Source organism: Macrobrachium nipponense, chromosome 4, assembly GCF_015104395.2.
Source record: "Macrobrachium nipponense isolate FS-2020 chromosome 4, ASM1510439v2, whole genome shotgun sequence".
Classification (NCBI taxonomy): Eukaryota; Metazoa; Arthropoda; class Malacostraca; order Decapoda; family Palaemonidae; genus Macrobrachium; species Macrobrachium nipponense.
Genome location: NC_061100.1, coordinates 14015027 through 14031579, shown reverse-complemented (window position 1 = coordinate 14031579; position 16553 = coordinate 14015027). Strand labels below are relative to the sequence as shown.

The following is a 16553-nucleotide window of genomic DNA, read 5'->3' as shown; positions in this document are numbered from 1 at the left end:
TTCTAGTTAGACAAACCTTCTCTTCCACTATATTCGTTATCCGAGTTTTCCTCTAACTCGGGATCTAAAAGCGTCTCCGCTCTCCTTTCCGAACATTCTTCTTCTTGCGGAAACAAACTCCTAACAGGAGAGGGGCTAAGGGAATGATAATCCTTCCTCTTTCCCGCTCTAATATTCTTGGAAGGAGTCATAAGCTTCGGCTTCTCTAGAATTTTAGAAGACTCTTCATGCTTACATGACGCTTCCCGTTTGCCAAGCGTCATGGATGACGTCTTTTGCTGACGTCTCGATGACGCTTCGCGCTTGGAAGATGCTCAGCTCTCCAAAGGCGTCCTCCTTGGCGTCATAATATTGGACGGAGCGTCATGTCTATGCTCCGTTTCCAATGACGCTTCGCTTCTAAAAGACGTCTTACTTCTCTCTGGCGTTACGAAACTCTCGTCAGCACCTGTTCTCTCTCTCGCACTAGACGCTTCTGTAAGACGTTTTTAGCCGTTCCCGTCTGTATGACGCTTGTCGTTGAACAGGTAAGAGAGGACGAGACTTCTTAATTGGAAGCGACACGTCCTTCCGACGTTGCGTTCGAGATGACAGTTGCTCTTGAACTGCTATAATGATTCTCTTGACACTTCTCCCACGTCCAGTGCATGACGTCTTTCGTCATCACTCGGGGGGGTTGGGGAAAAAAAGGGAAAGGGTACTTCCGCGTACACTTCAGGTGACGCTGACGCCCCCTTCGCTTCTTGCTAGAAGACGGAGAGTCATCTGAGAAACTCTCCGGACTAGAATCCCTGTCAGGCGTCATATGGCGCTTCAGCGGTTTCGACAAGTTCGATTCCCCTCCACCCTCGTTTATGTGAGGGAGAGGGAGAGGACGAGAAACACTCGCGAAGGACGCTTTCTATAGTGCCCTTGAGCCGCCTGCAACGAAGCAGAGCTAGCTTAAGGAACGTCTGACTTGGGGGTTGGGGATTCCCCACAACCTCCTTAAGGCTTTCGACTTTCCTTCTCCTCTGTGTTCGTGAGCTTGGAAGAGGTCTAGGCTTGGGAGTGTCGCAGGAGCCTGGCACCTACTGGTGCTTGGAGGAGAAATGTTTCATTTTCCCTTTTAAAGGGGGGACGAAAGGCGGACCTACCTCTCTTCTCTGGAGCCTTCCTTCTTGCTGGAGGTCTGGAGATCGGACCACCTCGAAAGGGCTGCGTAGAAGTGCTAGGTCCTTTCTTGTCCGATACTAAAGCAGGTTTCTTCTTCCTAGCTGACTGCGTCAGAAGATCCTGCGTCGCCTTCTCAGTTAAAGAGTGAGCCCACGTCCTTCACTAACTTAGAAGGGAACAAATAGTTCGAAAGAGGTGCATATAGTAGAGCTGCCCTCTGCGCATGCGAGACTGCCTTTGTTAAGAAGGCGCCCTACACTGTCCTTTTCTTCAAAAGACCTGCTCCAAATAATGCAGAGTCTTCCAAAGATCCATCTTGTACTGCTTTGTCGATGCACGACAAAATGCATAACAGGGCTTCAGGTTCGATTCCCTGCGAATCGTGAGCTTTCTTGGACATCACCCAAGGGACCAATCCAAGAAGTTGAAGACTTCCAATACATGGAAAAGTCCCTTGAGGAGATGATCTAGTTCCGAAATACTCCAAGTAATGCGGGCAGTAATTAAGACTAGGACGCCTTGAAGCGTCAACTAACGTCGAAAAAGTCTGCCTCTGTAGTAGAAGGGAGAGCGCTACCCATATCCTCCCCCGTCTTGTACCATATGCCTCTTTTCCCAGCTAAACCTTGCTGGAGGCATGCAAAATACTGTCCTGGTTAAGTCTTTCTTCGACTTCATCCAGGCGTCTAAGGCGTGTAAAGCCCGCTTCATCGAGATGGTGGGCTTCATCTTCAGAAAAGACGAAGTCTTCTTCCTCTTCGCACTCGAAAAGAGCGAGCGCGGAGAAGGAGGAGCAGCCGGAGTCAACTCGTCTCCGTATTCCTCCAGAAGCAGGGTAGTCAACACCTTATAGTTGGACAAGCCCTCTCTTCCAAGATCGTCATCATCCGAGTTTCGTTCGAACTCGTGATAATCCTGAGTTTCTGTTCTCCTTTCAGAACTTTCCTCTTCTGGGGGAGACAAACTCCTGATCGGAGAGGGGCTAAGGGAATGAAAGTCTTTCCTTTTTCCCGTTCTGGTCGACTTGGAAGGCGTCACAACCTGCGGCTTTTCTCTCGCGCTTTAGAAGACGTCATGTATGACGCTTCCCGCTCTCCCGAGCGTCATGTATGACGTCTCTTGTTGACGTTTAGATGACTCTTCGCGTTTGGAAGACGCTTCGCTTTCTAAGGGCTTCCTACTCGGCGTCACAATCTTGGACGGAGCGTCACGTCTAAGCTCCTCTTGATTTTGACGCTTCACTTCTACAAGACGACTCCGAGCAGTTGCGAGAGGACGAGACTTCTTAATAGGAAGCGTCACGTCCTTCCGACTGGGGCGCTAAAACTCCCACAAGAGATGACAGTTGTTCCTGCACCGCCATAATGATCTTCCTTGACGCTTCTCCTACGTCTAGTGCCTGACGCCTTTCGTCATCACTCGGGGAAGAAGCATGATGGGGTACTTCCTCGTAAGCGTCAGGTGACGTTGACGCCACCTTCGCCTTCTTAATAGCCGACGGGGCGTCATCCGAGAAGCGCTCCGGGCTCGAATCAATGTCTTGCTTCATATGACGCTTCAGCGGTCTCGATAAGTTCGACTCCTTCCACCCTCGTTTAGGTGAGGGAGAGGGAGAGGACGAGAAACACTCGCGAAGGACGCTTTTTCTATAGCGCCCTTGAGCTAGCTGCCATGAAGCAAAGCTAGCTGAAGGGACGTCTGACCGTTGGGGATTCCCTCCGACCTCCTTAAGGCTTTCGACTTTCCTTCTCCTCTGGGCATGTGAGCTTGGAAGAGGTCTAGGCCTGGGAGCGCCGCAGGGACGATCAAACGCCCCCTCCACAACATGATAGGGCTCACTTCACTAAAATTTTCACTATCACTAGCCTTACCTTTCGAGTCCGCCATCTTGGACTTCATGTCTCGAATCGTCGCTTTCAGATTGGCGATTCCGATGCCGAATCCGAAAAGACACTCTGAGAATGAGATTTATAGAATCTACAGTAGTAGGGTTAGAATTATTATTGAAAGGCTCAATAGGCCTTGAATTCACACCTTTCAGCCTTCTAACTCTATCCCTCTCTAACTTCTTCAAATAAGAAGTCAAAGTCTTCCATTCTTCTGCATTCAAACTCTCGCATTCCTTACAAGTGTTAATAGCAGAACACTGCACCCCCCTACATTTACGGCATACAGTGTGAGGATCAACCGAAGCTTTCGGTATCCTCACCCTGCAGCCTACATTCACACACATTCTCCACACTCACATTAGAATCAGAACATACTGAGAAAAAAAATCCAAAAGAGTTATTCCAAAAAACAGTCCACAGTAGCGAATGCCAAAACACGATCCAAATACGTCACCAAAAGTCGAAAAACGCTGATCAAAGTGTTGAAAAATGAATCCAAGTCAGGAGGTAATAACAACATGTTGATACCACCGGCGACAGAGAAAATATGATAGAAAACGGGGATGGTTCCTAGTCCTGCCACCCAGGGCAGGCCGGTAGATCACCTGACCTACCTGTAGCGAGTGGCGCGAAATTTGAATTTCTGTCGGGGACGACGGAGTCTTAGCTATGTATATATCTGACAGGTAAGTTGATTGTATGAAATTGATATTTAGTGCATAATTTTTGTTGATGTTTACATTAAAATTTTGCTCTGGGCAACTTTTTTACGAGTAAGAATTTTTGCAAAGAACACCAAAAAGATGAACCTTTTCCATAACCCTTTTCTTGATTATCTAGAGTATTCTCATGATTAATGACCGCGTTGTCTTCTACAATCATAAGAATATTTGTTCATACTCTTGAATATTCCTACTTGATGTTTTTCTATCTTCCCGTATTAACTGAATCTGTGATGAATACCCATTTTCTATAAGTACATATATTTTTTTAAATCAAAGCAGTATTATAAGGAATTATTTTGGAAGCTAGAAAGGTAAAATGAATACTAAATTTTTATTGCTGCTTGAATCTAATTTTTAATTTCTTATTTTTACCTTTCTAACCCCAAAGTAATTCCATATACTACAGCATGATTTAAAATGACAAATTTTCTAAGACAATTTGTATTTTTCATAACTACAAACCTGAGGTCTTTAGAATAGGATAATTTCTAGCATCTAGCTGGATCCGGTTAAAAAGCAGATGAAAGCAAGGAATCTTGAGATATCTGGCAACGCATGCCTAGATCGGGTGAAGAGTGGTCAAAGACCACACACCTACGCCACCGCGTCAGTCTTTCCCAACTCAGGATGTCTTAATTAACAAACAGAGGGGCAGCTAGAGGCGGGCAGTATAATGTTAAGACCTCAGGTTTGTAGCTATGAAAAATACAAACTGTCTTAGAAAGTTTGTCATTTGTTCATACGCGAACAAACTTTTGGGCTTAACAATAGGATAGACTCATACTTGGAGGGAGGTACAAGACATCCTAAACCGGCCTACCCACCAGTCCAGCTTCCAGAAGAAATGACTTCTGGAGAGGGACTGAAGCCCATTGAGAAGCTAGATAAATTGATATCTAACCACTCAGACCCTGAGTGACGTACAATGATATATGGGAGAATCATTGTATAGGGAACCAAAGAGAAACTTTGGCTGTCCATTAGCAAACCAATACACCAGGGTTTGTACTACTCCCAACTCCTCCTTGCCAAGGAGTGGAGCATATGCTACCGAATAGAGGGTTTGATATTTATATATTAAGCGACCACACTATCAGTATGACTACCTTACTCATATGTATCAAACCAGTCCAGCGAATGACGTGTCTATTCCTTAACCCACCTGAAGGAAGAAGGAAAGGTACAAGAGAAAGGAGACCAGCCAACTCACTCATTCTCTCATCCACACAATCATCTTAGGTAAGATACAAAAGTGCCCTGTTAATGGCAACTATGAGTTACACCAACTGTTGGGCAGCCACCACAGGACCCAGGGAAAACGTGTCCATATGATCTGTGGTCAACATCCTTAAGACAGGAAGAGGTGAATGTGGACTGGCGTAACCAAGTACCAGCGCTCAGCACTCTATGTACAATCAAGTTCTTTTTGAAAGCCAGAGAGGGACCAATACCCCTAACGTCATGAACTCTAGCCTGCATAGAAGTGGGTGGAATTAAGAGCCAAGTATACCTGCCTGATGGTTTTCCGTATCCAAAAAGAGATAGTATTCTTAGACACCTCTTTCTTCGTACAGCCTGTGCTAACAAAAAGTCTGCAGTAGCCTGGTCTAAGGTGCCGAGTCCTTTTAAGATAGCAACGCATGCCCAGACAGGGCACAACAAAAGCTCTTGAGCATCACCACCCACAAAGTCATTCAGTGATGGAATGGAAAACAAGTGAACCTGTCATCGTGCACAGAGGGATTTTGGGTCTTGGCCACAAATTCCAGGACACATTCGAAGGACACCAACCCCCAACCCCTGGTGTGCTTCACATCATAGCTTAGACCGTGGAGCTCTCCTACCCTCTTGGAAGATGCCAAGGCCAGAAGGAAAACTGTCTTGAGCATCAAGTTCCTGTCAGATGAGCGACGCAAGGGCTCATATGGACTCTAAGTGAAGCTCTTGAGAACCAATTAAACATCCCACGTCGGAGGCTTGAGCTCCCTAGGAGAACTCAACTGCTCAAACCCCTTAACTAGCAAGGAAAGTTCCCAGGAAGAGGAGATGTCGATACCTCTAAGGCGTAACACCAAACTCAGGGCCGCCCTGTAGCCTCCAATGGCAGAAACGGACAAACATTTCTCGTCTCTGAGGAAGGTTAAAAAGTCTGCTATTCGCTGAATAGAGGTTGCGAGTGGAGAAAACCCCCGTTAACGACACCAATCACAGTAGATCGCCCATTTGCCTTGGTAAACCGCGGAGGTCGACTTTCTAAGACTGCTGGACATATGCCCTGCTGTTCACTGAGAAAAGCCTCTCGCTCGGAGGAGATACTTGATAGCCTCCAACCGGGAAGAGACGGGTTCTAATGACTGGTGGAACCTTTCCGCATGCGGCTGACACAGGAGATGTCGGCAAGGGGGAATTTCCCTCGGAACCTCTGACAACGACGACAACAGGTCTGGGAACCATTCTGGCTGAGGCCACAGGGGCTACCAAAGTCATCCTGAGACCCTGTGAACTCATTAGCCTGTTCAGAACTTGACGGATCAAACAAAATGGAGGAAAAGCATACACCTCCAGGTTGTCCCAGGGATGTTGGAATGCATCCTCTGCTAACACTAAAGGATCTGGGACCACTGAACAGACTATCTCCAGCTTCCTGTTGAAGCGAGTCACAAAAAGGTCCAGCATGGGTCTCCCCCAAACCTGGAAGAGCTTGTCTGCTACCACTTGGTGAAGAGACAACTCCATGCCTACGAGCTCATCCCGACGACTGAGTTTGTCTGCGACCACATTCCGTTTGCCTGGGATATACCTGGCTGAGAGCTCTACCAATTGCTGACCACCCACTGATGAGCCTCGACAGTCAAGGCGTGAAGTTGACGAGAAACCAGGCCTCCCTGCTTGTTCAAATAGGTTACCACCATGGTGTTGTCCGACATGAGAACGACAGAAAGACCTTCCACCTTCTCCCGAAACTCCTTCAGACCCAGGAAGGCTGCCTTCAACTCCAAGATGTTGATATGTTGCTGTTCGTCCTCTAAACTCCAAATGCCTGAAGTGATGAGGCCACCTAAATGAGCCCCCAACCCTGCGAGGGAGGCGTCTGAGAACAGAAGGCAGTCCGGTGGAAGAGAACACAGAGGGACACCCTTCAAAAGATTCCGGTCATCCAACCACCAACGAAGGTTTTCTCTCACTTTCTCAGAGGAACCTTTAACAGGGGTGAGTCCCCCGCTGGAGACCAGAATTCTCTCAGTCTCCACTGCAGAGACCGAAGATGAAGACGCCCATGAGGGACCAGCTTCTCCAGGGAAGACAACACTCCCAGAAGAACCTGCCACTGATGAGCTGACTGATGTGGTTCCGACAGGAAGTTGCGCACCATCACTCGCAACTTTCCAATCTCTGATCCGACGGGAAAACTTTTGCAACTGTCGTATCAATGACCATGCCCAGGTAGAGAATCCTTTGACTGGGTACGAGGTTCAACTTTTCCTGGTTGACTACGATGCCCATTTCCAGACAGAACCGAAGTAGACAATCCCTGTCCTGCAGCAGCTTTTCCCTGGAAACTGTCAAGACCAACCAATCGTCGAGGTACCTCAGCAAACGGATCCCCTGAGCAGGGGCCCAACTTGGCACGAGAGGGAAGACCCTTGTGAACACTTGAGGGGCTGTTGTCAGCCCGAAGCATAGGACTTTGAACTCGAAGACCTTGTCCCCAAGAGAGAGGCGAAAGAACTTCCTGGAAATCGGATGAAAAGGGATTTGGAAGTATGCCTCCCTTAAGTCTATTGACATCATGAAGTTGCCTTCCCTCACGGCTGCCAACACCGAACGCAGGGTCTCCATCTTGAACCGTGTCTTCCTGATGAAATGATTCAAGGTGGATAAGTTGATCACAGGTCTCCATCCTCCCAACGCCTTGGACACCAAAAAGATGCGACTGTAAAACCCCGGAGACGGACACGCCACTTCCTCTATCGCATCCTTGTCCAGCATCTTCTGCACTTCCTCCCAAAAAGCCAAGAACTTCAGAGAATCTGGAGGATATGCCTTCCTGAGCTGCGGCTTGTCAGACAGAGGAGGAGAGGAGGAGAGAAGTCGAATGGCAGTAGGTACCTGACCCAAAGGAATCTACCATCTACTTCCCCACCTCATAACTCTGCCACTTGGCTCAATGGCCTGCCAGGCACCCTCCCACCCATGGCGCAGGAGAGGGAGAGGTGCCTAACCTACTGACGGCCCCCTTTACCTCTGCCCCTTGGGCCCCTTCTTGGCATAAAGGAATGAGAGCGAAAAGGACGTTGATCCTCTGACCTAGGCCAAGTCGAACGGGAAGGCCCTGCCGAAATCGAACTCCTCGACAGCCTACCAGGCGACGATCTTCTTGACTGCTGCTGGACGGGGAGGAGGAGGAGGAGACGGACATTTCCGAGGACGAGACTCGGACTTAGACACGGTCTGGTGCACCAGTCTGTCTTTGGTGTCAGCCAGGCGCCAGTCTATCGCATTTTCGAGCTCGGTCCAAGGAAACAAAAATTGGGTGAAACAAAAATTGGGTCTCCAACAAAACATTCTCAATGCCAGCAAGGACTCTGTGTCAACTGATCTCTCCATCCTAGATAAAGCTGCGTCTCTTCTAATCAGAAGGTTAGCCCATAAATTACCACTGAGGTGAGCCATATATGAAAACGCCTTGCCTCCGGACTGCAACAGACTGGCAAGCAAGGATGCACTCACCAACCCTTCTGGGGACCTGTCAGAAGCTATCTTGGCAATGACCACAGACCAGAAGTCCAGCCAAGAATCCGTCTGCAACATGGAGGTTGCCGTAGATTCCAACGCTGAGGCATCTTGTGGAAACAAGGACGGAGCCACCGACCTCACCTGGTCCAAAGTCAATCCCGGCTTCAGGCGAATGACATCCAGGTTAAGATGGTGCAACATAAAAAATGCAGAGTTCATAGTATAGTACTTCCTATGTCTTGTGAGAGGCGGGGAGAGTAGCTTGGCAGAGCCCCTAGAACGAAGCAAACCGTCCTGGTCCGAAACAGAGCATTAACCTTATGCAAGACCGACTGGACGTGCCCCGACAAGGGAAGCTGAAGAGATGATTTGGGATCCTGCGTAGCTCCCGCCAAGGCTTCCAAGCAAGAGTGTAAGACGACTGAGCCTGAGTCCTACTTTCCAAATTGTTGAACCCATGAATGAGATCTACAACTTCCAAAAAGAAAGACAAAAAACTCTTGCATGTCTCCCTCCTCCTGCTCCGGCAATGGAGACCAACGACAAGAAGAATGTGTAGGCTCCTCTAAGGCACCTTCCTCATTAAAATTAACGGAAGGATCAGCAGCCAAACAGCCCAAAACACCACTACAACAATAGAAACATCGCTATGCACTCCTCCAACAGATGACTCACTAACATGTCTGTGAATGGTCACACACTAACGTGAGTTGGAGAGGAATCCCAAACACTCGAGATCGAAAGAGAATCCCCCAGAGTCGAACTCTTGGAAGCACCAGGGAGAGGAGCAGGCAAACACTCCTGCTGCACCAACTCCACGCTCACCACCTTCGACCTCTTGACAGGAGCCTTAAGATCCTTACAGCAACGAATAGGCCCTGGAGAAGTAGGAGCACTTTCATCATGTGCATGGACAGGGGAGGTTGCAACACTCGCTATGTGCACGGACGGGGGAGGTTGCAACACTCGCGATTCAATGCAGAGGACAAAGCAGCCACTGCAGATTGCACAAGGGAAGATACATTAACACTCTCCGAAACACCAACACTCTCGAGAACAGGTCCACGTTGTTCCTCCCTCGTAGGCGAAGAAAGAGCAAAGTCCTTACCCTTCCAACACTTGATACGCCGACGTGGCGTAGAGGGGGAAGAGGGAGAGGAAGACAGCACTGGTTTCTTATGCGGTCTCTTCGCAGGAGCCGGGGATGAAGCAACACGTTTCCTTCCAGTCCTCCCAGCTGAGAAGGCAGCCAACTTATCATCCAAAACAGAATGCAACCTCTTAAGCACTACCAGGCATACAACCTCAGACTGATCTGCAAAAGAAGGCTCCGATGGCATGGAAGGGAGATGCAGCGAAACTGGGCTGCAGAGATGACGTCACGGCTGAGAGAGGCAGTGCAGAGGAGACAACTGGGAGTGACGTCATCGATAGAAGTAACGTCACAGGTGGTGATGACGTCACGGCTTTCCCTTGGTCTGAAGGGGAAGCAGACGCCACTGGCGGAGGAATACACAACGACTGATCCCGTGACATCATCAACAGGGCTGACGGCACGGCTTCCCTCAGACTCAAAGAAGCGGCAACAGTCACTGGCAGAGCAATACAAGATGGCTGACCTCGGCTACCCCCGAAGACAAGGCTGGGAGTAGAGGGGAGGGCCTGGCCAGCCTGAAGAGGGGGGTAGCTAGCCTCCATAAAGTGTGCTAGTAACCACTCCAAGGATGGGGGACCCCCTAGCCCGAGTGTCTTCCAAATCGCCGCCATCTTGGATGCCTCCAACTCTGGAATAAATGAGAATGATGAAAAAGCCTCCCCCTTCCCAGGAATCAAATTTACTCCCGAAGAAGAAGGGGCGACATTACAAAAATCAGCCTGAAGGCCTCCCGATGCTTCCAGTGACGAATCAATGGAAGAAAAGGAAGGAGAGACAAGCACAATGCTACTATGGGGGGTGAGTACTGCAGGAGACGAAGCATCGGGAAGAGGCGAAAAACTTTCCCATGAAGGAAGAGTTGAAACCCTCCGATGCTCTCTCTTGCTATTAAACGACTTCCACTGCTCTTTATGCCATGCCAGGCATTCCGCGCGAGGATTCGTTATAGTACAAAAATTAGAGCGGCACAAGCTACATGTGATGTGGGGATCAGTCGCCACCGAAGCCAAAAAGCTAGAACAAGTAAAACCTGGAATTCCGGGGCACACATGTTGACGAGGCTGAGAAGGAGCAGAAGCAGCCATAATATCAGCCCCACACACACACACACACACGCTAAACACAGACGAAACAGGCAATGAACCGGGTAAAGGCCGAGAGGGGTCAACCACGACTCTCGCCCAGGCAGTTAAAGAAAAGACTTCGACGCGGTGGCGTAGGTGCATGGTCTATGACCACTCTTCACCTGATCTACGCATACGTTGCCAGATATCACACAATTCCTTGCTTTCATCTGCTTTTTAACCGGATCCAGCTAGGCGCTAGAAATTATCCTTTGTTAAGACCGAAGGTTTGTTCGCATATGAACAAAAATATACTAAATATAGAAACTGGGAAATTTAGAAAATGGGTATTCATCACAGAATTAGTTAAATCGAGAAAATAGGAATAAGTAAGAATATTTTAAGAGTATGAACAAATATTCTCATGATTGTCAGAAGATTACATTGCAATTAATTACGATAATACTGGGGATAATCAAGCAAGGGGTTAAAAGAACGGGTTCTTCTTCCATATTTTCTTCTGTTCTTTGCAAAATTTCTTACATGCAGAATAGGCACCAGAGCAAACTTTTAACTTATGGGTGGCAAAAGAAAGGTGTTCCAAACAGTTTTTAACTTGTGACCCTGTTTATTCGTATCTCTGAAAGTTCTTCTGAAGTAGAGTAGTGTCTGTACATACGCATGCCTCCTTGACAGGTTGGGGAGGCCATTGGGAGGATTGTCAAGCTAGGGGAAAATGATCACCTGGTCTGAGGAAGTGTCATATCAATTTCCAGACCTATTGGCTGTCTTTCCATTTCAGAAAAATGAAACTTTTGAGGATTCACAGCATTCTTCATCATGATGAAATCTTTGATGCTTGTTACTACATGTATGTAGAGCAATACACCAAAGAATGCTCAAAATAATAACTTATCATACTGAACACACTCAGGAGCCCTACTACCTTTTAAAAGATACTGATGGTTGGGTTAAGTCATTGTGCACAATCCTTAACCAACCTAAAACAATTTCATTCCTCCTATCTGCTTGAAAGGGAGGACATTAACTAATGTTGCTTCTTATGCTGTTAAATAGTTTGAATATTGCCTTACAAATGCCATTTATACTATTTACCAAAATTTTATATTTGCCAGTATTAACATATATCAAATCTGCATAAATGAAGCACCATTAATAAAGAAAATTATCATGTAAATAATGACTTATGTATATCGCAATTCACTGTATGCATTCTACCACATCTAAGAACAACAAGCAGTATTCTACAAGCTATGAAAGGTGTCCACTTACTTCCAAAACAGACTAGAATGGCATCTTTTTCTATTTGAGTAACATTTTTTACATTGAGGTTGTGTCTTGGAATAACAGTAGCCATTCCATCCATGTCATCATCGTCATCAGGAATCCAGGTGGTACCCGTATTGAGGTTGATTAGGTTGTGTCGGAGAATGTCCTCTGTCCCGTAACTACGAGTTACATCTACACACATTAATGGGTACTCTAGGTCTGGCGTTATTACCATCTCAAAAACTCTTAATGGATGCGGCAAATAACACTCACTTTGCTGCAAGGAGGAAAAAGTGCAGATCAGTTGTCTAATACACATACCAAAATATTTCAACTAATAATTCATATACTACATATAGGTTTGTAGCTACAACTATAGTTAATATATATACATGGTGACCTTGAATTATTACATGTCACAATGTCAAAATGAGGAATTTTCACTAATGTAGATGAGCAATACTATTACAAATTAACAAATAAAAAATGTTAAATATTACTATACATGAATTTATTGAAAACTAACCTTGAGAAGCATAAATTTGTTGAGTGGATCATACCACTGCATCAGGTACAATGAAGTATTTGTGGCACCACACAGGTACTTGTAGCCATTATAAGGATTACGGCCCACACAACATCTCAAGGTGCCCTTTGTGTCTGGAACCTTAGAAATTAGTAAAATAATTATACAAATGAAATGACTAAATGATCTCTACTCTAATATGTATAGTATTCCATCATTTTAAAATATTAAAATCGTTAGTTTTGAAAAACCTTAGGCCAGTCACAGTTTCACTAAAGCCAGTCTTTCCTAAATTGGAAGTAAAACATTACTTAAATTAACAATAAATGTAACTATAATTAACCTTGTGCTGATAGCACAAGACTTTCATCTATATCTATCTTTTGTGTTTTACTGCAACGTTGGCCAATTTACTAAAAACTCGCAAGAACTTCCTTGCAACTTCTCAAGTAGCAATTAAGTTTATGGAGTGACATAACTTGCACTTTCTAATAACAGAAGTTCATCAACATAGCGATAAGGAAAAATTTATGTATTAGCCTCACCACATATCACATTTGTGTACAACTTGTCCCAAATTGGTTTTCTGCCCAGAGAGATAAAGGTGCCTCAAAGGTGATCTTTGTGTGAGCAAGTGTATCTTTGCATGTGTGTACACAAGTGGTTAGCACTGTTTATTAAAATTACAAATTTATAATTACTAATCTAGCATAATGGCTAATATCTGCTTCCAGTGACATCTGAACAGACACCTTCGGATTGTGAGCCTCCTGTATTACTCCTAACTACCTTTGATGGTGAGCAAATAGACCTAGTACTTAATTCTTTTGCATTAGGAAGATCTACCTGTGATTTTAAGTGCTAACAGCATGTTGGAAAGCTACTTGGATACACTAATTAAGCTTTCAATTACAAATTTAGATCAGAAATTGAAGAAATAATCGCTTGAGTATGAAATTTATTTCTAAACCTCAAGTCTCGTCACAGACCACTGTAGCTTCATGATTAAGAAGTGCCTCCTTACCTCTTCGTCATAAGATCAAAAACTACCTGGGATATAGAAAAACCTTCATTTCTCAATTTTTACAATACTTCATTCAGAATAGATGCATCTGCTTTAAAATGACAATTTTTAAAGTACGTAATTTGCATTTTTCCTAACATACAAACCTGAGGTCTTTACATATGGGATTAACTGTCAGCACGCTGGAAACTGGCTGTTAAACTTTTCAAAGTGGTCATGGTAATAGCTACCAATGGTAGAGGTGGAAACACCATCCACCAAGTCGGTGTGAATTTAATTCTACGCAGTTTACCTTTTGGCCCAGGTAAGAGAATGACGGGTGGTAAGTGGTGAGCCCTTTATGTAAAAAACTCAGGCTTCTATGTTTGGAAAAATACAAAATACTTTAACAATTGTGAGTTGTTCCCACACAACTACAAACCATCGGTCTTTACATATGGGAGACTTACTTTTGGAGGGAAGATTCTAAGTATAAGGAAGATTCTGAGTATATCTCTGAACTGACTGGTGGTTCAGCTCAAAAGGAAATCATATCTCCTGTTGCTAGAGAGGAAGGAAGGATTTCCATCTACTAATCCATATGGAGCTCTATTATAGATAGGACACTTTGTCATCTAGATCACCTGCATGCACGCCCATCCAGCACGATAGCTTGTCCACTGTTCCTCTGCCCACTGGAAGTTCCTCGTTGGATGAGTGGGCTATGTACTCGCTTACTGATATGGTAGTCGTGAATTTGATTCCCTGCTCTGCCAACGTGGAATCAGAGGAATTTATTTCTGATGATTAGAAATTAGTTTCTCAATATAACCTGGTTCGGATCCCACAATAAGCTGTAAGTCCCATAGCTAGCCAAGTAAAAAATATCTAATCCTTCGGGCAAGCCCTAGGAGAGCTGTTAATCAGCTCAATGGTCTGGTAAAACTAAGATATACTTACTTGCCCACTGGAAGAGGAAGACAGGAAAAAGGGAGGAGGCCAGTTCCACACACCACCTAGCAGCAACACACCTTAAGCAAGATGCAACCTGTCCTTCAAGAGCTCAATGAGTCCAAGGGCCAATAAGCAATGTCCCAAGGTAAAGGGAGATGAATGTTATCTGCATAATTACATTCCATTCTAGCAATCATCTGACAGGTTTCTCCTGAATGTCATGGACAGACCAATGGCCCTGACCTCGAAAAATCTGGCCCAAAACATACTGATGTCCACCAGGAAGTTGCAGAGAACGCTCATTTGATCATCTCACTAGTCGGAGAAATGACAATTTGAACATTTCTCAGCCAACTCAAAGCTAACAAACCAATCACTGGCATTGGGCTGAAAGTCTAGCCTTTAAGAAGGCTACATAGATGTCATACTGTTATTGGAATCACAGGGCCACGTAAGTAGAATGATCAATTTCACTGATCACCTTTGAAACATATAGAACAGCGAAAATCATAAGTGACCAGATGTAAATGGATACCAAAGATGTGTTGCTTTGTTCCACGGTGCGAGAAGACAGAACAGAACAGCGCCAACTTCAGTCAGTAAGTCAAGAAAAGAATGACTATGATCAACCTTCTTCAGAGGTTGAACAAATTCTGAAGTCAAGGTGCCAAGATCAATTGTCCTAATCTCCTGACTTCAGTGAATTCATTGTTGTTAACTGTCCCTATCAGCTGACTTCAACAAATGAATTGTTGAAATTACATCCCTCTTCCTTGGGATGTGTCTGGTTGGCCATTGTACTGTATTTTCTACTCTCTACTCATCATATTCTTTGTAATGAACACCATATTCTTAGTAAGCTTGAATTATAAGTCAATGGCTCCTATGGACTTGTTCCATATGAATAGAGTTCATCTTCTGAATAATAACAATAACCTGGACTTCTTTCAAGTTAACCCTTAAACGCCGGAGCAGTAAATAAAAAAATGACTCCCGTATGCCGGAGGGGTTTGGAAGTGAGCGCGTAAGCGGAAAAAATATTTTTTTCAAAAAATCACAGCGCGCTTAGTTTTCAAGATTAAGAGTTCATTTTTGGCTCCTTTTTTTGTCATTGCTTGAAGTTTAGTATGCAACCATCAGAAATGAAAAAAGTTATCATTATCATATATAAATAATGCGATATATGATAGCGCAAAAACGAAATTTCATATATAATTGTATTCAAATCGCGCTGTGCGCAAAACGGTTGAAGGTAACAAGTTACTTTTTTTTTCGTTGTAATGTGCACTAAATTGCGATCATTTTGATATATAACACATTGTAAAACAATAAAAGCAACACAGAGAAAATATTATCACAAAATAATGCATGAATTCGTAACGCGCTTACGTAAACACATATTTTTTTCAAAAATTCACCATAAATCTAAATATTGTCCTAGAGACTTCCAATATGTTTCAGAATGAAGACAAATGATTGAATATTACAATTACTGTAAGAATATTAGCTTACAAATGCAGTTTTCGGCCATATCTGACGAGCTAAAGTTGACCGAATGTCGAATTTTTTATATATATATTTTTTTATATGCAATTATTTCCGAAATAAGAAAGCTACAACTTTCAAATATTTTTCGTTTTATTCTACATGAAATTGCGCACATTTTCATATATAAAACTCTATGAAATGCCTAATATGAAACGGAGCAAATATTCCGAGAATGGGACTTACGCATTTCGGAGATTTGTGGCGGAGAATCCGCGCGCGGAGGGAAGGAAAGTTTTTTTAAATTCACCATAAATTTAAATATTGTGCTAGAGACTTCGAATTTGTTTCACGATGAAGATAAATGACTGAATATTACTAGACTGTAAGAGTTTTTATCTTACAATTGCGTTTTTCGACCATTTCGGTAGAGTCAAATTTGACCGAACGAACGTGGTTTTTTTTTCTATTTATCGTGATTTATATGCAAATATTTCGAAAATGAGAATAGCTACAACCTTCAACTATTTATTGTTGTATTATACATGAAATTGCGCACATTTTCATAT

General features: G+C 44.5%; 1 protein-coding gene across 1 annotated transcript in view; it reads right to left on the bottom strand.

Annotated features, from left to right (window-relative positions):
• Positions 1-16553, bottom strand: part of LOC135210722 (mitogen-activated protein kinase kinase kinase kinase 3-like) — a 365691-nt gene that overhangs the window by 52330 nt on the left and 296808 nt on the right. The window contains 2 exon segments of the mRNA XM_064243517.1: positions 12020-12293; positions 12543-12683. Coding sequence (XP_064099587.1) covers positions 12020-12293; positions 12543-12683 — 415 coding nt within the window.